Source organism: Macrobrachium nipponense, chromosome 3 (assembly GCF_015104395.2).
Source record: "Macrobrachium nipponense isolate FS-2020 chromosome 3, ASM1510439v2, whole genome shotgun sequence".
Lineage (NCBI taxonomy): Eukaryota > Metazoa > Arthropoda > Malacostraca > Decapoda > Palaemonidae > Macrobrachium > Macrobrachium nipponense.
Genome location: NC_087202.1, coordinates 125977466 through 126002581, shown reverse-complemented (window position 1 = coordinate 126002581; position 25116 = coordinate 125977466). Strand labels below are relative to the sequence as shown.

Sequence of the window (25116 nt, the reverse complement as noted above, 5' to 3'; positions counted from 1 at the left end):
AAATGATCTAATTATATTCGTTATTCTCTTAACAAGAGTGAGGAACTGATATTCAGAAGTTTATGAAAAAATGCAACAGCATCGCCTCCTTATAACGTTACTTTCCTAGAGTCTACTACTCTAGTTAGGCTCGTTGGGCTGACCATGTTTTGTAATTATTGACCTCCCTTCCTATCCCTCGAAACCCCTTCTCTTTCTCACTTTTTTTTATTTTCCTTTCAATCTGGGAGGGAATATGACTCATAGATGCAAGGGGGGGCGTGAAAGAAAGGACCAACCCTTAGAGGGGGTGTGGCAATGAAAAGGTTAAGAACCACTGATCTAAGCCATCATCTCTGTTTTACCAGGAATAGAAGAGAACAGAATTCTAGGATTTGGGCCAAAGGCCAAGTGCTGGGACCTATAGGGAAACTGACAATCACGCATCCGTCCGCACACTGCAGCCAAACAACAGGACGACGCCATGTCTGACAGTCAGGGTCAGGGACAGGGTCAGGGTCACTGACTGACGACCACTCACCATAGTCTGGAAGCAGGAATGCAGTTGCACCAGGAAAGGAGGCTTGCTAGCCAATGCCAGCACTCTCTTCTCCACCATCGTGCACTCGATGTCGTCGTCTTGGATGATGATGTCCTTCTTCAGGATTTTGATGGCATATAGATCGTCGGTGCCCTGCGAGACAACAACAACAAAAATATCAGTCATGATCAGGCGAACAGCTTCATTGCCAACTTCTCAGTGACGCACGACGATCGCGTCAACTGGACGTGAGGAAGAAATGTATCTTAGAATAGAAAAAAGTTTATATTACACATAAAAATCATCAACTGACTTATGCTAATGAAAGAGCAAAGCGCCACACACACACAATCTGGCAAGCCACACCAAACCTATGGCAACTCATGGCAACAAAGCAGGACAAACTTCTAGCTTGTTAACAAAGCGTGATGAAAAACAAAATATCTGGTAACAAGATGTGACGAAAACAAAATGATATAAACAAAAAGACGCTATACTTACTTTAGTTGAGACATCGTCCGCCTCGTAAATATTCACAGCTATTAATGTTCAGCACACGCTTATAGTATAGCTGCATTGATGTACAAATTAACCCCACGTATTGTATAGCAGTAGTCTATTTAAGACACACTAACTACCTTTTCATTGTCTGTAATATATATATATATATATATATATATATATATATATATATATATATATATATATATATATATATATATATATATACTATATATCAATTCTTTTTCCTGAAACCGTCGGCTGGCAATGAAATGGTCGGCCATCTTCTCCATGAGAGATGTTTCAATAGAGAGCTGGTTCAAACCTGACACTGCAGTTTTGGAATCAGTGTACATATATACATTTATATATTGTGTGTAGACCTGGAGATTTTCAATCCTTTATAGAATTCAGGCACTGGGACCTCAGAGGTCATTCAGTGCCGAAAAGCAAATGGACAGTAAAGAGGTTTGAAAGGTGTAACAGGAGGAAAATCTCACAGTTGCACTGTGTAACAATTGTTAGGACAGCAAGATGGAAGAGAGAGAACATGAACGGAGGTACAGTCAAAGGAATGAAAGGGGTTGCGGCAGTTAGATGCCTATGGAAGGGACGGTGCAAAGAACCTAAAGTAAAGCCTAGGAGGTGCACTGGCGGCACTAGGTCACCTACGGGATCAGCTCTTTATGCTGCGCATATGAGGAACAATTTTTCTGATGGAGTCAGGGTCGCTGACGACAACAGGTGACAAGGAAGTGAATGTCCTAAGTAAGGCATCTGTACTTTGTTTGTGAAGGGATGTGCATGTGTAATGCTTTGCCCTTCATTTGGCTATTCGTTTTCTTCGCGCACGGACATTATATCCTCTTGGGAATTTTGCTGTGTCTGTCAATCATAAATCCTACCTACACAGGTTAAAACAAATGCCTATCTACACTGTCCTTTGGAGAGAGAGAGAGAGAGAGAGAGAGAGAGAGAGAGAGAGAGATTAAAGCCTAGTTAAAGTAGATAGCACCCTCTATGGCTTCCCACTCGTTCCTTCCCACAGTCCTAAGCCCAGCTGCTGCTGCCTCGCTGCCAACTCCTACTGAAGTCGTGACGAGGAAGTTCTCGGTTTACTTATTGATTCCTTTTTCTGAGTTCCTTCGCAGTTCCAGCGAAAGGCTTTCACGAAGTACTAAGAGCACACCTCAACTCACCAACCCTAACAAGGCGTGATCCGACCTTCGGCTTAATTGGGATGCATGCAAGATTTCTCCCTCACGCATAAATCTTAAATTTCATGTTCCTGACGTTGCACGTACAGTAAAACGTACATTAAAACGTGCTCGAATCTACGTCAAATAGAGCCTTGTTTCCCCAACGAAAATTAATATAAGTACAATATATTTCATTGGAAATAGTTTTTCTGTGCTGTTTGACACGCAAAGCATTTCTTTCTTACATTTTCATTCTAATAAATAAATCATCAAAATCCTATTCTAAAATTCACGTATCTAATTCAACGCAAAACACCTTTTTCAGACCTTTTTTAGGCTCTTCCATAGACCTTTCCTAACCCCCAACAAAAACAACAACAAATCAATTTGTAAGCTTACTCCCCGAGTAAGAAAGACATAGGAAAATAATATTATGTCTCTGACTTCGTGGCAAAGGAGAATCACAGCCAATGATCGCTTCCTAACCTTTGTAAAGACGCCCAACCTGACTCGGTACAGAATACAGCAGAGTATAGAATTTAGGCCAAATCCAAGCACTGGGACCTACGAGGTCATTCAGCGCTGAAAGGGAAACTAAGAGTACAAAGGTTTGAAAGGTGTAACAGGAGGAAAACCTCAAAGCAGTTGCATTGCGAATCAACTATTAGGAGCTGAGTGGAAAGTAAGATGGAAGAAAAAAGAATATGAACAGAGGTACAGTAGATGGGATGCAAGGGGGTGCAGCCAAGGGCGCGGAAGTAAGGGAGGCTGCAAAGAACCCTAAGGAATGGCTACAGTGCACCGCATGAGGTGCAATGACAGCACTATAACCAACCCCCCTTCGGGGCAGACCTATCTTTGGTTTGGTATAAATGAACACACCAACTCTGGGGTAGACATCTAAAAGTTTTTTTTTCTTTTTAATTTACAAATAATTGGAAACAGCCAACACCAACCCAAGCAATATTTCAATGACAACGAAAGATATAAATTGCAATAATCAACCTCGCAAACACAACCAAATCCTTCCTCAACTCTAAACCACTTCAAATAATAATGAGACCTAAGCACATGTATACCTCTAATCGGTGGACAATCAAGGTTTTGTGTTTTTTTTTTCCACCTGAAAGTCTGTCTCTGTCTCTTTCTCTTTCTCTCTCTCTCTCTCTCTGTAACTTGTCACCTAACTCCCTAACGAGAGACTTGTTCGTCCCCAACGCTTTGAGATTCGGCCATTTCCTTTCATAACGAGTCTTCGGCCTTGCCAAGTTTTCCTTGTGAAGATTAGACACTGCTTAAATTGGAAAGGCCTCAGGTTAGATGCTCCTGCTACAACTTTTCAAGTTTTCTCTCCTTCCTCAGATCTATATATATATATATATATATATATATATATATATATATATATATATATATATATATATATATATATATATATATATATATATATATATACTATATTACACACATAAACAAAAAACACTGAGGTTAGAGGGCTGCAAATTGGTATGTTAATCATCCACCCTCCAATCATCAAACATGCCAAATTACAGCCCTCTAGCCTTGGTAGTTTTTAAAAACATTTATTTAACATGAAAGGTAGCAATGGATCGTACATCTGGCAGCGCTTTCTGCAACTTTTCTGTCCGCCCTCAGATCTTAAAAACCATTGAGGACAGACGGCTGCAAATTGGTATGTTGATCATCGCGCCTCCAATCATCAAATATACCAAATTGCAGCCCTCTGGCCTCAGTAGGTTTTTTTTTTTTTTTTTACATATTTCCGGAGGCGTGGTAAGCACCTGGGAAGCGACTGAAGCCCTACCGGTCGTAGCTGATGGTTTCATACAGCATTATACTTTGCACAGAAACTCGACTGCGCAGAAGAAACATTTTTTTGAAAAACGCCTTTCATTGGTAAATGTTCAATTTTCCATCCAAGTAATGAGCTCTTACACGAAATTCGTTTGTATTCAATATCAAGACAACTGCAGTGACAACCGGTTTTTTCTGGAACCAACTTCAAAACAACAAACTCAACGGTGGTCAGCACAACGAACTGCAAACAGAGGTCAACAGCGTCAGAGTAGCAGCATTTTGAGAATATTTGAGACGAGACAGTTCACAGGTTGAATTTCCCATTTGATGAAAAGCCGTTCTCTCTCTCTCTCTCTCTCAAGACCTTATGGTACCCCGTTTGACTGAATGCCTAGAAGAGAGAGAGAAGAGAGAGAGAGAGAGAGAGAGAGAGAGAAGAGAGAGTCCAAAAGGCAGTGTATTTTACAGAGGAGGAAGCAGCCAGCCAGCCAGAACCCGCTCGGCTCGGTATCAAAGACTGCCGCCTCTGTTCCCGTTAATATTTCAAGACGTAACCCGGGGGGGGAGAGGGACCCCTCAAAAATCCGCTGGCCACTTCACTCCGGCCACTGAGGAAGGCGAAGAGAGACCTTGTGGAAAATCAGACAGAACGTCAAATGAAATCCATAACATGAGCTTTCGAATGTTTTCACGAAAACAACAAATCGAAAATAAGTAAAAAATGCGCCGATGTACAGCGCACTATAATCATGGCCACCGCAAATAGATATATTTTTCGGTGATCTCGGTATAATGCTGTATAAGCTGCGGCCCATAAAACTTCAATCATAGCCCGGTGGTGGCCTGTCCTATTGCATTGCCAGAAGCACTATCATGGTTAACTTTAACCTTACTTACATAAATTAAAAACTACCAAGGCCAGAGGGCTGCAATTTGGAATGTTTGATGACTGGAGGGTGGGTGATCAACATACCAATTTGCAGCTCTCTAGCCACAGTAATTTTGAAGATCTGAGGGTGAACAGAAGAAGTGCGGACGGTCAGACAAATAGTAGCCATTTCGACAGTTTTCTCATAGTATAATTTCCCCATCCCTTCCTTAGGCCCCTAGCTGCTGCAACATCTTTCATTCCTTTGACTGTACCTCCGTTCATATTCTCTTTCTTCCATCTTACTTTCCACCCTCTCCTAACAATTGATTCATAGTACTTCTTCAACTGCTTTGAGGTTTTCCTCCTGTGACGCCTTTCAAACCTTCTTGATACTATATTTCTCTTTCAGCGCCGAATGGCCTCATCATGAGGACCAGCGCTTGGCCGCTGGCCTCAATTCTAGATCCCATTCTATTCTGTTCTACGATTTCCCCATCGGCTAAAAAGTCGACTCATTAACAAGAAACTTTTCCAGCCAACCTTTCGCTTACTAGCGACCCAAATTGAAAAAAAAAAGTTAAAAAAATGGGGCTTAATTGCATTAAGTTCCGCGCAGAACACATCTTTTTTTTCTCCTTTTTAATGAAGCCCATTTATATGCAGCTGTGGCATTCCAATTATGAATCGCTGGTGGCCGCTCGCCCATTCACCTGTGCAGTTTTCATTTGCGGAACTAACTCTTGCTTGCGCCATGCAACTGTTGTCAGCTCTGCCGCTGACTTCGTTTCGTGTGGAATCTTGCCCTTAGCAATTTATGTAACATGTCTACATGGTTCATGTTCTGAATAATAATAATAATAATAATAATAATAATAATAATAATAATAATAATAATAATAATAATATAATAATAATAATATGGTTCTTTTGAGATAAAAAGGCAACATTCTCCCATCCTTTCTATTGCATACCAATATGAATATTGGCCAGTTATTGAATAATGTGGCTGAGTTCAGAAAAGCGATTAATAAGAACACTAGACAAGCTTAAATATAAAATTAATTCGCTAACGACAGCTAATCCTTTTAACAGCGTATGTTTGAAAGAGGGTCTTCTTCGTGACGCAGATTAACAAAATCAAGAAGAAAGTATCACTCATCGATGTCGCAATACCACGGGGCACCAGAGTAGATGAGAAAGAAGGAGAAAAAATTGATAAGCATCGAGACCTGAAATTAGAAATGAGAAAGATATGGGATAAGCCGCTGGAAGTTGTACCCATAATCGTAGGGATGCCAAGAGGCACGATTCCAAGATGCTTGAAAAGGAACCTTGAAAAACTATATGCTGAAGTAGCTCCAGGACTCATGCAGAAGAGTGTGCTATTAGAAACAGTACGCAGTGAGAAAAGTGATGGACTCTTAGGAAGCAGGATGCAACCCAGAACCCCTCACAAAAAAAAAAAAAAAAAAAAAAAACTATAAAACCACCCAGTCAAATACGATGACTGTGATAAACAAAAATAAAATACATTACAAAATTAAAAAAATAATAATAATAACTCACACAAACACTGAAATATAACAGTGATTCCAAAACTTCAAAAAGGCATAAAGCTCACACATCAATTCATGCAGAGTAACTGATTTTCCTTCAACGGAGACGCTGCTGCTGCAAGTTCTCAAAACGATACTAAACAGAGAAGTAAAACTCAGCCAAACAAGCGAGAGAGAGAGAGAGAGAGAGAGAGAGAGAGAGAGAGAGAGAGAGAGAGAGAGAGAGGATCAAAGATGAATACAGGGAAACGTGTGGTAAGGGCAAAAACAAATGAAGGAAGTTGGCCCATTAGAAAGACAAAATACAAAATCCATTTCAAGCAGCATATTCAACCAGAACGACACTTTTGATGACGACTGTACCAACCCAATTTGATCAGTTACTTACGTGTATTTCTACGCTCGAGGGTCTCAGGTCACAGGTCAATAAGGAACATCTTATATTATGTGAGAGAGTGAAAAGAAACATCCCTAGACTAAACTTTTTACTGTCAAATACTTTCATAAGCTCTATTTTATTAGGTCTCTCACATTCACAACTGATCCCTGATCTCTACCTGCCCACAGCCAGTTCTCCAAACGTCTTCGTACTTGAATGTTATTGAATGAGAGGTTTTGTATGAGTTCTTTCCCAGTCTAGTTGAAAGTTTGGAAATATATGTAAACCTGAGATCTTTCACATTCACAATTGATCCATGACCTCTACCTGCCTACAGCCAGATCCGCTGAGCAGCAGCACCAGTATGGAATAAATGTGCCTCAGCGCTGTCGAATTTCCCCAAAAGCTCCAAAGGTCCTTTGATCCTCACACGCCCTGGATGAGGAACAGCCTCCCCTCAGAGGATATCGTGTAACTGGGACTACTTCTTCAGAAATTCAAGCGAAAATGCAATGCATTACTACCTTAGTACTATTCTCCTTGTATTTTATAGCATTTTTTTTATCTATTTATTTCTGTAAGAAGTGGGATTTCTTCTTTATGCATTGCCTTTACTTCTTCCTAATGAATACCTTCATAATATTTGGAAGCTTGAATTTCAAGTCAGTGGCCTCATGTGATGGGCTTGTTCCATATAGATAAGTTTCAACTGAATAATAATAATAATAATAATAATAATAATAATAATAATAATAATAGTAAAACCTTCTTGAATAAATGACGTCTCATGTCCTCATTCCGTAGCCTGATTTCCTTCTGTTGAGCAGCCTTCAATACTTACTTGACCTTCAAGTCTTCCTTGTCACGAATTAGTGCCCCCCCACCCCCCCCCCCCCACCTCGCCCACCACCATAACAGCTTCCCCCTTTCCATTTTCCAAAGCCGCTTAGCAACCTTCTTTTCAAATCCTAAAATGTCCTATCTTTTGATTCATTACATCCCTGACGATTCTGAATGATTCACCCCTGTTCGACGAAATGGCGTGTCCATAAAAAAAAAATTTTTTTTCCTAGTTAAAGGGTCTCAGTTTTTTATGGTCTATGGCGCAGTGGTTCTCAAGTTTTTATTATTTATTTATTTATTTTTTGCCAGCTCCAACTAATCGCCTCTAAAATCCTGCTGCCCTCTGTGGTGATATACCATCATTCTTATATTTATGTGGATATATAATTTCTATATTCAGGCGGAAGAAGCCTAAGAGGTCATCGAGTTCCCCCCTCCCCCCCCCCCCCCACTCCAATTTAAGAAATTAAATTAGCTCCCTCCCCCCGTTACGCCCAACGCTGGGAACCACTGCTGAATGGTATTAAAAATTCAGCTCATCAGCAGCTCTGAATTATATCAAATCTCAGAATGCGTTAAAAATGGATTCGCCATTTCGTCCAACCAGGCGACGAATGGATCTCACCTTTTGACTCTGGACTGAGTGTCAAGTCGAATCTTCTGGGACATCTTCACCAGGGGAGAATAACGCCGTTAACAAAAGTGCCGTTGTTAGAGATTAGAGAGAGTCAAACTATAAAAAAGTCAGTGCCATCCCACAAGGGCAAATGAATGAAATAAAGCCTTACTCTTGCCGGCACGTCCTGGGAGGTGGAACCATCACACATTGATTGCGTCAGTACACCAACCCATTGCAGATCAACATCAAGGAGCACAGAAAAATGAAATCACTTCAGAGAAGGATCAATTCTACCAAAAAAAACAATCTGCATTAGACATTTACACGGGTTGCAAATCTCTTTGGAGACAAGAACCGGTTATCGCTAAACATTTTTTCTGTTTATTTTTCTGGTTCGGGCCGAATTATCATCAGATCGAACTACGTTCAGCTAGGTGCTTTATCGGCGAGTTTCCGTCTGTCAGTATTACGAAATTTAGGACGAAGAAATCATCACTCATCACGCATGTACGTGACAGAAGAAGCTATATCATGTGAGCGCCAAAATCATACCTTTGTTTCCGTATCCTTAACACCTGGGATAGTAAAACGCACGCAACTACGAGACGCAAATCAGTCATTCTCCTGAACGCGAACAGTATTTGAAAACGAGCAAAATCTCTACTATTTCAAGCTGAAAATGGGATCATTGTTTACAATCCCCTTGTCCGAAAATTTACGTTATTTCAACCTATAGTCACAGAAATATTAGTAAATCTCTCCGCTGGCGGTTGAAGCATCCGGTATCAGTGGGAGAAAACACACCGAAAGCTACTCCTCAAATTTCATGGCTCTCTCGACATTGTCCGGATCATAGATATAAAAGCCTAGATGCCGCATCGGCCGGCCGGACATACGTCAACAAGTCCGCCATCTTGGGGCAGTAATTCAAACAATGCAGCAGGCTGCAGTATATGACGTTTTTCCGCCACTATTCGCTTAATATTGCACGGATTTTCTTGTCTGATGGCTCGTTACAAAGCTTACATAATTCCCTACAAGGATCTAATAAAATAAAGTTGTTCCTTATTGTTTGAAAGTTAACTTACAATGACTTTGTTTTAGCAGGTAGGGGGAAGGGGGCTAGTTGTACACAAATGTTAATATTTACCCATAACTATTGCTGTAAACAATAATTTGAAATGCTGTGATAAGACAGATGACTAAAGTAGGCCTACAGCTATGGATCTGTGCAACTTAAGTAAAATCTTTGTCTCTCGAAGTGCTCTGTTAAAAAATCCCCCAATATAATTTTTGGCACAGGCCTACAAGTTTAAGTCATAAAACTGTAGGGTTGAGCCTAAAATAAATTACAGTAGGCCCTAGAATAACTAGGATTTCTGTGTTATCTAGCCTTTGCATCTCTGCCTGCTCCTTTGAGCCTGGGGGGGTGGGGGTTCTTCCATTTTTTTGGAACGGGATGCTCCTCAGTGAATTCTGACCTCTAGACCTGGCTTTGGAAAATTTAGCGGGTATCAAGAGACCTCGTCTAGTGGCAAAAGTGACCTATCTCTCGACCTAATTTTATATGGTGAAATAATTATATAGAACTTAAATTTTTCACAAAACTACCTTAAATTTGCTCAGACTAAGATATATCATTATGGCAAGCATTAACAGTTCAATATAGCTCTAGACCTGTGTTGTCAAGGACCCAAATTATTATACCTTATTTGGGATAAGGGCCTGGGCCATCTCTACTTCTATAGACCAAAATTGCCAAAATGAGCCAATCCTGACGAGCAACCCTGTATACCCGGTCATAGTAACCGTCCCCCCCCCCCACCCCCCCCCCCCCCCCCCCCCCGAGCCTTTCAGCCTAGACCACAATCATAAGGCCAGTCTAATTTTTTTTCAGCTAACTGTTCATTGGTTTGGTCACACATGTATAAATTTAAAGCTGTGGGTGGCCTTATGGGTCATTAAGCCTATACTTTGAAGTAACAACTCTCAAAATGTATTGCACAATGATTTATTTTCATGATATTTGTTCTTACATTGAATGTATATATAACATTTATTGTACATCTGTGCATTTATTTATAAATATTCCCAGCAATTTAAACAAGTTTTTTTTTCATTGCTGTTTCCAACAGTTTAATGATACTACATTGTAATGATAATCTATATGCATTGATATGAAATCAGCAGGCTATATCAAAACATCAACAAAAACTCATTATGTGCCTTGCTTGGCCATTTAGTTCTTATTACAAGGACCAGATTAACACTAATATTACATAGCTATAATGCAGTGAAAGAAATCTAGAAACATCAAATTAGTGTCCAACATTTTACCCTATTGACCTAATGGCCCTTAAACAATAATTGTTTTAAACCATTTTTTTTTCGTAGGCTGTCTTATCACAGCATTTCAAATTATTGTTTACAGCAATAGTTATGGGTAAATATTAACATTTGTGTACAACTAGCCCCCTTCCCCCTACCTGCTAAAACAAAGTCATTGTAAGTTAACTTTCAAACAATAAGGAACAACTTTATTTTATTAGATCCTTGTAGGGAATTATGTAAGCTTTGTAACGAGCCATCAGACAAGAAAATCCGTGTAATATTAAGCTAATAGTGGCGAAAAAACGTCATATACTGCAGCCTGCTGCATTGTTTGAATTACTGCCCCAAGATGGCGGGCCTGATGACGTGCGCCAGCCTATTCAGCTAGCGCCTGATGCGGCATCTAGGCTTTTATATCTATGGTCCGGATGATGTCGATATGGAAATCAAATGAAAGTCTAACGTTTCGTCGACATGACCTAGAAAATGTTAATAATTTCATGGAAGTCGAACGTGACGAGTCAAAATAAATAAAAATAGAAACAAAATAACTAGGGTACAATATACAACATCTAACTAGCTTACACTACTGAAGCTATATCATCCTAAAGATACAATGCAGGTCAGACAACTAACGTGCAAACGTCTAAAATGATATGAGCCTCTATATTAAATCTTGAATAGAAAAAAAGGTACTAAACTTGCATCAACACAATTTGCACATATAATAACATGAAGTCGAGGGAAAAATGATAAAACATTACTCTACAGAGCTACTAAATACATCATCCAAGGCGGGACTGGGAATGGAATGGAATGGAATGGAATGGAATGGAATGGGATGGAATGGAATGGAATGGAATGGAGTGGTTTGTCTGTTTGTATGGTGTTTTGACGTTGCGTGAAACCAGCGGTTATTCAGCAACGGGACCAACGGCTTAACGTGACTTCCGAACCACGTCGAGAGTGAACTTCTATCACCAGAAATACACATCTCTCACCCCCATTCATTGGAATGCCGGAGAATCGAACTCGCGGCCACCGAGGTGGTACGCCAACACCAAACGGATCACGCCACTGAGGCGCTTGGAATGGAATGGAATGGAAGGAATGTAGAATTGAGGCCAGAGGCCAAGCGCTGAGACCTATGAAGGTCAATCAGCGCTGGAAGGGGAACTGACATTAAAAAAAGGTTTGAAAGGTGTTACAGGAGGAAAAACTTGTATAGCAACTAGGAGGAGGAGGAGGAGAAGGAGAAGGAGAAGGAGAAGGAGAAGGAGGAGGAGGAGGAGGAGGAGGAGAAGGAGGAGGAATACAGACCTTGCGTTCGGCCAGGAGCACCTTCCCGAAGGAGCCTTTGCCCAGCACCATTAGGTAGTTGAAGTCGGTCGCTCGGATGATGTCCCTCTTGTTCATGTTGTGGGGAATGTGGTTGTCGGTTGTGGATGGGGTCTTCTTGGAGATCGACGCTTTCTGCTCACCATCACCATCACCATCACAGAGAGAGAGAGAGAGGGGGGGGGGGGGGGGGGGGGGGGGGGGAGAGAGAGAGACTTCGTTAGCGTCACATGGAATCACAGGCAATGGCAACAGCCTCCTACGCTGCTTATATCAAAGAACTGAGAAATTCCGTCAGCCAATACTGTTGTGAGACTGGGTTACGTCTTCTCATGATAAGATTAACTTCTGAACAGGTATTCAAAATCTAAAACTCGTCATTTTAAGTTGAAATGTAACTATTAATATATTCTCATACTATATATACATTATATTATACACATTAAATATATACATAAAATATACATAAAATTTTAAATACATAAAAGGTGAAATCATACTTGAAGGGATCTGCCACCCGTTGTTTCTAATGAACATTACAATAAACCTTAAAAGTAAAAAAAAATTCAAGTCTTAAATACCTATTAGCATGAAAAGAGATACTACTGTCTTTATATCGAATTAAATCGTAAGTGTTCGATGACCGCTGTTAAACAAAGAAATGTGCGTTCCACTGTCCTTATGAGTTTCGTCATGACAACCGAGATACTTTACTACCCGGCAACCCCATTTTTATGTTGTGGGATGTCAGACCGATCATTCATTGAATAAAAAAAAAGGGGAAAATGAACACACCCAGAATGGGTGAAAGGAATTAAAATATATTTGAACGAAACTTCGGAGAGGGAAGATTCAAGACGCATCCTGGACCAACTTTTACCTCAACGGGAAGACGACTCATTCCCAACGAGTCTCTACTACGAAATGACGAGGCACTTCATCAAGTTTATCTATTCGGATGGTGAGTGAATTCAATACCTCCGACTGCCTGCATTTTAAAATGAATACCCAGTTACGTCTTAAATGATTTTTCAACTCCCAATCATGAACAATCAGCGCTGCAATCCTTAAAACGGATAGGACAGGATCGTGAAAAGATCGTTGCAATTTTAAGAGCACATTATCAGGTTCCCGGGGCGGTCACGTATATATATATATAAACACCGAGGAGAAAAATCTTTGAAAAATGAACTCGGAACAACTAGAAGTGGATCCCTTCAAACATAATGTCATCATGGCAGCCACACACAAAAAAAAAAAAAATAATAAAAAAATAAAAAATTTTGAGACCACCTCCTAATGAACGTCGGAATTCTGAAGAGTGTGACATGGAACAAAGGTTCCGCAGTTCACCTTGAAGATGAACCTGACAGTATCATTTCCATACGGATACAACGCATGACAAAAAATAAAATGGGGGTGTTGGGGGGTTGGGGGACCAATATTATTATGCATAACATTACTAAACACTAAAGACGAAATGTGGTGATTTCTGAAGACACTGTGACGGAGGTTAAGTTGGACAGCAAATGTAAGACACTTAAGATTTCTAATGAACTAAATGGGTCTACTGTTGTTGAATCGCACACAAAACAGAAAGCAGCCACCTGAGGCAGACAGACGACATACGTCCACTCCTTGAGAGGAAAGGCTACACATGACTTTTAGGAACCTGGAAGGCAAATCACAGCACATTCTGCAGTTAAGAGCGGCCTTGAGATTCTGATCTGCTCATAACAAGGTTTTATATATGAATATATATAAATATACATATATCTACACACATGGAAAAACGACTTCACTGGAGCCCTTGCAAGACCTTTCATGAGGGATGGCTTCCTCGTCGTTTCCATTCGAGTCCAGGCGCACTTGTTCTTCATTTCGCGCAAAGTGAATGACGTCGCCAGGCCACCGGTCACAGCCAGAAACCGTCAGATACAAAAACAGTGACTGAACTGCACAGGCAACAAGCAAATGTCTTGGAGAGTCCCGCCTCTCTTCCAATGCCTCTGATACTTTCGACACTTCGAATTTTAAAATCGGCACCGAGCAATTTCTCGAAGAAGAACAAATGCACCCAGGCTAAACGGTGTTTCTGTTCTGCTCTGTTCATTTGTTATCCCTCGTCACGTGAGGGGAGAACACTCCTTATTTTCATGTAATGGCGGGAGGGGACGGAGGAGGGAAATAGGTACAGAGAGTATAGAGCTCTCTTCTACAAAACACACCACACAAGAAAAGACGTCAAGACACGTATTTCGACATTCATTGAAAACAAAAAAGTTAGAAAAGAAACTCATTTTATTTCAGGTTCCTAAACTATTTCATCCACAAACTTGAAAAGTTAATTCAGACATCTTTCATCAAAGTCACTCAATATGCATTGTCAATTACGGATTACTGCCAACAATAACAGATGTCACCGGTCTGAATCTACAATGCAGTTTATCCACGAATCACAAAGTCCCCACACCAATTGTTCTCCTAGGAACTCCATATGGATGCATCAATATCCCCACGCAAAAACAATGCAACTGCGAGGTCTGATGAGAACAAAAAATCAGCGCTAATTAAGAAAACTGGATGCAATATGAACGCAACATTTCCACACTTCAACCCTATCCTTAAAACAGAAGTATTCACCCCTGCAAATGTTTATTAGTAATTGAAATTTACATTTGAATATGTTGGGATTGAGCTATGACATCCCATTGATAATCTGGATTGATTATGTGGGGAATGAGCAGTAACATCTCACTGATAATTTAGGCTGAAAATGTGGGGAATGAGCTATAACATCTCACTGATAATTTAGTTTGAATATGTGGGGAATGAGCTATAACATCCCATTGACGACTTAAATACAATGTATTGGGAATGAGCTATAACATCCCATTGATAATTAAGATTGAATATGTGGGGAAAGAGCTATAACATCTCACTGATAATTTAGATCGAATATGTGGGGAATAAGCTGTAATATCTCAAAATTCTTACCAATCAGAATAACACATTCACAAGGAATATGAGGACAGCCATGCAGATTCACCTGTGTCGATGAAAAGGGGGGAAGGGAAGGTCTTCAAACTTCAGAAGCTTCTATAACACCGAGTTCAAGGACGTAATATTCAAATTCATACACACAAATTCGTCCTATATAATTTTTTTTTTCGTGGGGGTGGTGCGGGTTTGGCATAATATATACTAGTATATATATGGCTGTTGAGGTACATTCGTAATACATGTAAGGTTAATTATATATATATATATATATATATATATATATATATATATATATATTTATATTATATATATGTATGTCAGAGATATAAAACAACATACATAATACAGAGGCAGGTCTAGACAGAAGAATTGATCTCTTTTGTCGAGTTTTGAACAAATATATCCTCGTCCGGAAGCAGGATATATAAGGAGAGAGAAGAGAGAAGAGAGAGAGAGAAGAGAGAGAGAGAGAGAACGACCACCAAACCAAGAGAAGGTTTTCTCGAATGAAATGAGACGCTAAGATAAAGTCTAACATCGGGAGAGAGACACCAAGTACCACTTCATTATTAAATGTCAGTGTTGGGTAAGGGGGTTGGGGGGTGACGAGAAAAAGGAAGGAAAGCAAAAACTTGTCATAAATGGAAAACTTCCAACGAGAGAAAAGACGAAAAAACAAATAAATCAATCATATATCAAACGGGATGGGGGGCGGGGGGGGCGGGGTGTTGGGGGGGGAGGGGACAGAATGATAATAATAGTAATATCTAAGCTTTGCTCATCGGCAATTTGCTTTGCTCATAACAAACCATGAAAGGTCCGTGTGGTGACGGGGAGGATATGCGTCAGCCAAGAGATGATGCAACATGGGGGTCACATAAGAGACGGCCCCCCACATATGTTGCCCCCCCGAACACACACACACACACACACGAGCCGAGTTAGATGATGACGCCATGATGGTGGTGGTGGTGGAGGGAGGAGGCACCAGCCGATGTTGTGTGTTGTGGTGGTGGTGGTGGAGGTGGTTGTTGTTGTTGTTGTTTGGTTGAAGGAGGGAATAAAATGCAAAAGAAATGGTCTACTATTAACGTTTCGTAACAGTGCAATATTACATAAAGGGAACTCTCTTCAGCAAATTGAAAAAAAAATGTCCACTATCAACGTTTCGTAACACAATGCTCAAATTTCTGGGGATCAATAATTTTCAGGATTCAGGCAGCTGTAACTCGAGAAGAAAATCTCATTTAGTTGGTGAGAAAAAAGAAGAAGGATTGGTTAGTTAAAATGAGGTGTGCTGAAGCTTTGATTAGAGGAGAGCATTTTCATAAAAAGATTCATTTCTCATGAGTATATCTGGGCAGGCTGCAGAGACGCGATGAATCTGTTAATGGAGTCAACGAACATTTATTCCACCCAAAGTCGTCTTGGATGGAGCGATCGATTTTTTCCCCTCATCTTTTAATAAACATTTAAGTTGCCAGGATAAACATTCTATCAATAGAAATAAAAACAACTGTAGTTAGGACAACTAATCTTGAAGAACAAACATTAGACTTTTTACTACAAATCAGTGAACTAGACGAAATAGGGTATATTTTCATGAGAATAAGGCGCAGCATCGTGTGAGAGACACCTCAGTTACAAACAGGTTCATCTATTAAAAATAAGAGTCTAGTTAAAAATGGATGCTAAATTTCTGTAGTAACTCAATACACATTTACATACCACTCTGCCATATGACGTAGTCAATACCTATGGGGTCTGGATGACGTCAGTAATGTCTATAAGGTCTGGATGATGTCAGTAATGCCTATGGGGGTCTGGATGATGTCATTAATGCCTGTGAAGTCTGAAAGATGTCAGTAATAACTGTGGGGGTCTGGATGATGTTATTAATACCTATGAGGGTCTGGATGATGTCAGTAATGCCTATGGGGGTCTGGATGATGTTATTAATACCTATGAGGGTCTGGATGATGTCAGTAATACCTATGAGGGTCTGGATGATGTCAGTAATGCCTATGAGGGTCTGGATGATGTCAGTAATACCTATGAGGGTCTGGATGATGTCAGTAATACCTATGAGGGTCTGGATGATGTCAATAATGCCTATGAGGGTCTGGATGATGTCAGTAATACCTATGAGGGTCTGGATGATGTCAGTAATACCTATGAGGGTCTGGATGATGTCAGTAATACCTATGGGGTCTCTCGGGTGTATGGAAAACTCTATGGATTCAAAAGAATGGCAGTGAAAAAGAAAGTAGCAAAATAAAACAGGATGTTTCTTGGTCCTCGATCATTCAAAACACTGCGGGCAAGTTCCTTTCCGATTTATATTCAGTTATGCCTTACATAGCACAAGCGTACCTATGCTCCTCAACTATAAACTTTGATAAGATATCCTCTCAGCCACTCACCCAGAAAGAGGTTTGGAAAGCTACCCAAAATTTTCACATGGGAAAGGCGCGCCTTCCTAGGCAACCAAATCGCATGGAGGTAAGGTAAGGTTAGGTTAGGGTGATTAGCTTTTAAAAGAAATCATTCAAGAACCTTGACCTCTTAATATATGCTCTGGCCTCTGGCAGAGCTTAATGGTGAGGTGAGGTGAGGTTGATGACAAAAATCAACAGAGAATGAGTTGACCTGGGGTATTCTGTCACAAGCACGGTTATATTTCCTGCCACCTGTGATGACAACATTGCCAAGGAAGTCATCGGACAACATAAGAGACTTCATGAAAATATTTCAAAGTGACCAACATCTAACTCATACCTAAAGGGGCAATATTCATGACAGATAGTGAAGCTTGTAAGTACTGCTTGCAACTGTAAGCGAATGTTCAACATCCCTCCTCCAGTGATAAGCCACATCAAAATACCCCCAAATTCACATCTTGCCAAAATGATGCTAAGTCGTTCTACAGCTCGTGAGATGGTGACTTCTTGCTACGTGCGAATTTTTGGACAGATATCCTTTTTAGTGGCATCACCTTCGGTTTCTTGGAGTGGAGTTCTTTCAAAGCTTTATTTGTTTGTTTGTATGTTTTTCCATTGTGTGGAACCAGTGGTTATTCAGTAACGGGACCAATGGCTTTACATGACTTTCGAACCACGTCGAGAGTGAACTTCTCTTACCAGGAATACACATCTCTCGCCCCTCAATGGAATGCCCGAGAACTGAACTCGCGGCCACCGGGGTGGCAGGCCAAGACCAAACCGACCACGCCACTGAGGCGCTTTCCAAGCTTTGTACCTTCCCGCCCTTCAGCGTACTATGTATAAGCCTTTACATGATCAGAGGCTTCAGAAAATGAAAGGAAAGCCTAAAAAGATGACGTGAAATTATTCACTTTGCCAGCGAGCTTCGAAAGTCAATTCTAGATGATCTGAAAAAAAAAATCTTCTAAACGAAGTGTTTCAACAACTCCTGTGTATGGCTTATCTACAACCAAACAACTGTTAGGAGAGGGCTGAGGAGAGAGAGAGAGCGATAGAAGAAAGGGAATGTGAACGGAGGTGCAGTAAAAGGAATGAAAGGGGTTGCTGCAGCTAGGGGCCTAAGGAAGGGACGCTGGGTGAGGTTCCCTGACGGCACTAACCACCTACGGGGTGACTTCTATAAAAAGAGACTGACAGAAGATGCTATTCAAATGATTATCCAGTTACCCCATGAGCAACCAAGAAGGGGATTTTCATTCCGATCCAGATTCCAATGCTAAATCGACTTTTCCATAGTTCCAGAGGTCCTTTATATGTCACACCGTTGGACTATGGAGCAGCCTCCCTTCAGAGGACGTCGTCGTGCAGTTGGGACTTCTTCGGAAGTGAAAGCGCAGGTGCAATGCATTACTGTCCAAATGAAATTCTTCTCGTAGGATTTTGATAATTGACTTACTTTTTCATACATTTATTTCATTGTTATTTTATCTGTCTTTCTCATAAGTGATCTCCTCTTTCTGTAGCTTCTTTCGTTCTTTGGAAGCTTGACTTTCAAGTCATTGGCCTTTGTTGTGGGCTTGTTCCATATGAATGGGGTTCTTCATATTCTGAATAATAATACTAATGAAAAGTGAAAAAATGACAACTATCCAGACCTGAAAATAGAAATGAGAAGGATATGGGATACGCCAGTGGAAATTGTAGGTACCCATAATCATAAGAGCACTAGACACGATTCCAAGATCCCTGAAAAGGAACCTGGAAAAACTAGATGCCGAAGTGGCTCCAGGACTCGTGCAGAAGAGTAGTGCGCTCCTAGAAACAGCGCACATAGTGAGGATAGTGATGGAATCCTAAGGAGGCAGGATGCAACCCGGAACACCCCCCCCCCCTCTCTACACTATAAATATCACCCAGTCGAATAGGATGACTGAGATAGAATCATATTAATGTTGCAAGTCACATCACTTTCGTAGATCACAGACAATCCAAGGAAAGTGAGACAAAGGAATGAGGCAGAGGCAATTGTGTTGCTGAACATAGGGTGGTGGGAAATCTTCTAGAGTAGTTCCTCCTTAATCCTGTGTGAGCGCACACTCGGGCCGACTCGCCCAGGTCCTCATGCTGTATAATATCAGCAAAATTATCTGACGTTTCAGGATACAATTCTCCTCCATTGACGTCCTTCGCCTCGTGCGGTGTTTCTCCCAACGTTCGGCTCTCTCGCGCTTTGGATGGAAGCAACATTGTAGAAGGGGGGTTATATTCTCTTAGGGCAATCATGGTGTTCACAAACGCATACACGAGCCTCATGTGAAATGAAATATGTGTTGTGTGTGTATATATATAAAATGCGTGTGTGTGTGTGTATCTAAAAGCTGTCGTCTCCTTCTTCTTGATGTCTTGAGAAGACTCAGAATTCTTAGGAAAGGGCTTTCACGCCACGTTACTCTCTTTGTGTGATACAGAGAGAGAGAGAGAGAGAGAGAGAGAGAGAGAGAGAGAGAGAGAGAGAGAGAGAGAGAGAGAGAGAGAGAGAGAGGAAGCGTCCCGCTAGGGAACATCATGAATCGATGCTCTGTGCGATGATGAAGACTTTGAAAAATAAAAGAAACTCAAATCGTTTCTTGAAGTGAACATTTTCAATACAGAATTTCGTCCATTGTTTTCCATCGAGTTGGGATATTTCGACATTTTTTATCTTTTTTTTTTTTTTTTTTTACTTTCTTTTAATGCTTCGGGAATCTAGAACATTAATAAAAAGCAAACAACATGAAATGTGAAGTGGCACTACCATTTAATACGACAGTTCTGTTTTCTATTATTTGGCTTTTGGCCACAAAAGATAACCCTCACACGATCACTTCTCCATTCTCGCTCAAGTGTCTTCGTAGAATAGCAACCTCCAATTGAACACAAGTGTCTCCCAAATGAAACTTTCTCAAGTTGCAAAATCCCGTATCAGTCGCCGATACTAAGGCATAAACCGGTCTGCAGTCAAGTTCCTATTGCTCATATCGAACCTGAACTGGAAATTATATTCAAGTTGTATTAAACAAACTGGAATCGAATTCAAAATGAGGAACTTCGAAGCGACCTTTTCCGGGTTTCACTCAATCCATCCAGGGTCATTTTACGCGTTCCAGGACTTGCCCCCTGAAACTCTTCCAGCTCCTGCTTCATATAAATGGCTGCAGAGATGTAGAAGTAACGTTCGGGTCTATTCCTACATTCTCCAAAATAAACATCTGGAAATCATGATACTGACGTGACGCTCATTCCATCACAAGGAAAAGGAGAGTAAGTCATAACAGAACCATAAAAATAAAATAAGGAAACAAGTGAATGGAATGTATTAAAATATATGATGTCAGCTTCGCTGCCTAATGCTTTTTCGGAATCGAGACATTTTCCCTGAAATTAAAAATGGGTCAGACTTATACGATACGCACAGTAAACTGTTCTACCATCCACTGCAAACAAATCTCTGAAGACTCATCAGAATATGAAATCCATATAGAGAGCAAACTCCATTTTGAGAAATAAATTGACAAGTGGAATTCACGCAGACGATAAGAAAAAAAATAAAAAATAAAACAATTTCTTGTTCGTTAAAAATCTACAAAGCTACAGATGCAACAGGAACATTCTCTCTCTCTCTCTCTCTCTCTCTCTCTCTCTCTCTCTCTCTCTCTCTCTCTCTCTCTCTCTCTCTCTCTCTCTCTCTCTCTCTCAATTAAATCTAACGTGAAAACATTTGACATTCAAAAACCCATTCAATTTCTTACTAAGTTACCAGGTTCCTGAAAGGTCAGGTAGGGTTGTCAATTGCATTGGATGGGGCCCTCTCGCTTGCAATCAAAGAGCTGCTCTCATTGCATGCTGGCCTTCGGATCAGAACTCTCTCTCTCTCTCTCTCTCTCCTCTCTCTCTCTCTCTCTCTCTCCACTGTATTCTTGTAATTCAAAGTTCAAGGTTGATTCTTATATGCATCGCGTATTGCTAGACATACACACACACACACATACATTTATGTATACGTATATACTCATCAGATGATTCGAAATCACAGACTTCCATTAATATCTTCTCGAGGATTTAATGACCATCACATAATATCCAAACAGCACCGAACAACGATACTTGTCTGCCTGACAAGCATTTGCCCTTAGATCGTTCAAATGTTGTTCTTGAGGTGGTCAGTCAGCATGCGACTTGCTTGGAACAAACTACAGGAACACAATCATGTACTCGCCAGTGTTAGGCACACACACACACACACACACTCACAAAGACACATACAGACACACACATCTCGTCGTGATAATGGGGCGCGGGTTCGTTTCCCGCTACAGCACATTAATAGCTGCTTCAAATTTCTTGCAGTTGGATCCAAGGGCTTCGATGATTTCTCTCTCTTCTCTCTCTCTCTCTCCTCTCTCTCTCTCTCTCTCTCATTCTAGCAGCCACAAGGAAGAGAAGTGAAATGAAACAGAGATGAAACGGAGAGAGAAATGAGAGCAGAGCCAAGAAATGCGAGCGGATTTTTAAACGGGCAGAAGCGGCAACAGACTTCACGGAGCCTGAGGCACCGATTCCTCATTCATGAATAAGTGGCTCTGCTCCGGAACTCTCGGAACTCTCTCCCATAGTCCCATTTCCTTGCAATCAGTCGCCATGTACGCGACGACTACCAGGACGAATTTCCGATGTTCATCGACATTACCTTCGGCTTTAGCGAACGAGGAGAGAAACTGGACGCGACTGGGTTTTCAATTCGTTTCCAAATGGGGAGGGGGGGGGGCCGAATGGTATAACAGGGTAGAAAAATTTAATAGAAAATAGAAAATCATAATTCATCACCAGCGAATTCAAGCGCTTCATGAGATACACATTTCTTTTTATCCATTTTTCTCCTGGTCGTATGTCAAAATGTGTTCATTATGTTTCTCTTTAGAATGACCGGAGGCTTTCCAGAGATTCCTCGTAGTAGTAGTAGTAGTAGTAGTAGGACAACGAGAGATCCTCCTCCTACGGGAGTAAAAATGATGAGACATATCACATGTTTTAAAAAATGCATCCCAATTTCGGACAGCAGAGAGGGGGCGGGGAGCAGGGGGGAAAAGATCCACCACTTCCGACACATGAGACAGTTCAAAGCTCAAAATCAATCTGTCATATGAGCACCCAGATACCGCAATATGGTAGAAGTAATAGTAGTAGTGACTAATGAACAAATGGTTCCCGAGTGTGTCGCACAACCATTCTTCTTCCCTCAGGACTCCCAACTGAAAAGGCCGACGAAGACTCACCCTGAATTTCTCCTTCAGTTTCGAGATGTCGGTGCCCTCGGGTGGGCAGGGCACGTTGTAGTACTCGCCCTCCTCCTCCGTCAGGAACTTGTACCACCCGATGACGGGGGACTTGATGATCTCGCTGATGCCGAAGGACATGGAGCCCATGAAGTCATTGCGGGAGGTGCGATCCCAATCCCAGCACTCCACCAGGAGGCGCCGGTCCTTATCCTCGGGCTTCAGTTCGCTGGAGGCGAGAGGGAGAGAAAGAGAGGCGCTAAGCGTCAGGTTATTATTAGTACATGTGGACACATAAACTTCGGGACATGGATCTGGACGGACGGTCTACATGAGTCAACCGCCTCCAACGTTAACAAATGTCAAGGCACAACAGTATAGGACGGAAATAGTTCCAGTACCTGATCTTCCTCTGCAGGACATGAAAATAATTATGGGGGGCGGGGGGCCGAAGAAAACACCAAACACGAAATACAACGGAAACAGTACATTAAGAGGGCAATTACTAACAGATTTTTCTGTATTTTTTTATTATTATTTATGAGAACAATAAAAGCATACGAAAGAAAGCTCGAATGATGTACAAACGAAGGACTGAAGGGGGGAGGGGGGCGGTGGTTATCGCTCCTAGAGAAACAAAAACTGCTCTTTTTTTTTTTTCAAAGTGAACACTGAGTATCGTCAACAAACACATCGAATTACAACCAAAGATACGAACAAACATTCAGTGAAACGAATTCGTAAACACAACACAAGAGGGAAACGGAAAGAGGAGGAATTCAGATAAGATAAAACAGAAAGAAAGAAAGAAAAAAAAACAACGTTACTAAAAAACTGAGGGCAAAAGTGTTTTGTTTAACGATCAACACGGAGGGGCGGACAGGTCTCTTTTTTTTTTTTTCTTTTTTTTAATAAACATCAACACGACAAAGAAAATCACAGAAATTTTTGTTTTTTTAAAAACGCGAATTGATCATTTGTTTCTTGATAAATTTCGCTTATAACTGAGGTGGGGGGAGATTCAGTGACTACTACTAATGTAGTGTTGAGAGAGAGAGAGAGAGAGAGAGAGAGAGAGAGAGAGAGAGAGAGAGAGAGAGAGAGAGAGAGAGAGAGAGAGAGGACCTCATGAACACCGAGTAAACAACTTCAGGAACAAAAAGAAAAAAAAATAAACAAACCCAGGTCTACTTACTCCCTATAGACATTACCGGTAGAGTTTGCAGAACGGGATTGTAAAAGCAAATAAAAAGTAAAATCAGTTACAAAGGTTACATCATTAAAAAAAAAAACATATGAGAAATACCAATTCTCAGGGTTTAAAATTTGACTGTCTGACACATGGGGTAGGTCTCATCGATTGGAAAGATTGCTTTTTTTTCAGTCATATGTAGAATTAAATACATAATTTAAGGGACAATGGTATGAGATGACACGAGGGTAGAACTCTCCATTTTATATATATATATATATATATATATATATATATATATATATATATATATATATATATATATATATATGTATATGTATATGTATATTATAAAATGTAATAATATATGAAACACCATTGTCTGAGAGAAAAGTACAAAAGGGAAATGAAAGTTCACCGTAATAAGAATTCAAGTGACAATTATGACATGAGGGAGCTGAGAATTCTAGTGACAATTATGACATGAGATATGATATGGCATGAGATGTTGGGAATTCAAGTGGAAAATATGAATTGTTGGTGTTGGGAGTGAAGGGACGAATCTGGACGGGTGACCAGCCAGCCAGCCAGCTTACCATGAGAGTGTCTCGTTCCAGACGGGGTTGAGGGTGGCTTTGATGGTCTTCGTCTTCATCTTCATGTTGTCGGTGCCTGGGATGAGCTTCACCTTAATGTAGGGATCGGAGAGGCCGTTCGGATCCATGGGAATCAGGTTCTTGGCTTGGAGCACTGCAACAGGAGAGGGAAATTTTCAGTCAGTTTCTCTCTCTCTCTCTCTCTCTCTCTCTCTCTCTCTCTCTCTCTCTCTCTCTCTTCTCTCTCTCTCTCTCTCTCTGACACGACATAGATAGATTAGAAGGGTACGAGCAAGAGCCACAAAATTAATTCCTTCCATCAGGCAAATAGGTACCGAAGACGACAGAGAGCCTGAACATGTATGGCTTAGACAACTAATTGGGACATTCAAAATACTGAAAGGCATAACAACAAAAGTAGACAGCAATCTATTCACGTTAAACGAAAACCAGACAAGAAACAATGGATGGAAACTCGGGCTGAAGAGATACAACACATCCCATTGCGGGAACTTCTTCACATACAAGATATGTGACACGTGGAATAAACTGCCACCAGAAAGAAGTTGTAAACAGCAACAGTGTGGAAGAGTT

General features: G+C 40.8%; 1 protein-coding gene across 6 annotated transcripts in view; it reads right to left on the bottom strand.

Annotated features, from left to right (window-relative positions):
• The window catches only part of LOC135222048 (protein kinase C, brain isozyme-like), a 548910-nt gene that overhangs the window by 90285 nt on the left and 433509 nt on the right, over nucleotides 1-25116 (bottom strand). For 5 of the 6 annotated variants that reach the window (XM_064260187.1, XM_064260186.1, XM_064260188.1 and 2 more), the window contains exons 6-9: nucleotides 24523-24676; nucleotides 22735-22963; nucleotides 11958-12110; nucleotides 521-673 (exon numbers count right to left, since the gene is read on the bottom strand). In XM_064260187.1, coding sequence (XP_064116257.1) covers nucleotides 521-673; nucleotides 11958-12110; nucleotides 22735-22963; nucleotides 24523-24676 — 689 coding nt within the window. The remainder of the gene's footprint in view (nucleotides 1-520; nucleotides 674-11957; nucleotides 12111-22734; nucleotides 22964-24522; nucleotides 24677-25116) is intronic. The other variant, XM_064260185.1, reaches the window with a different exon arrangement.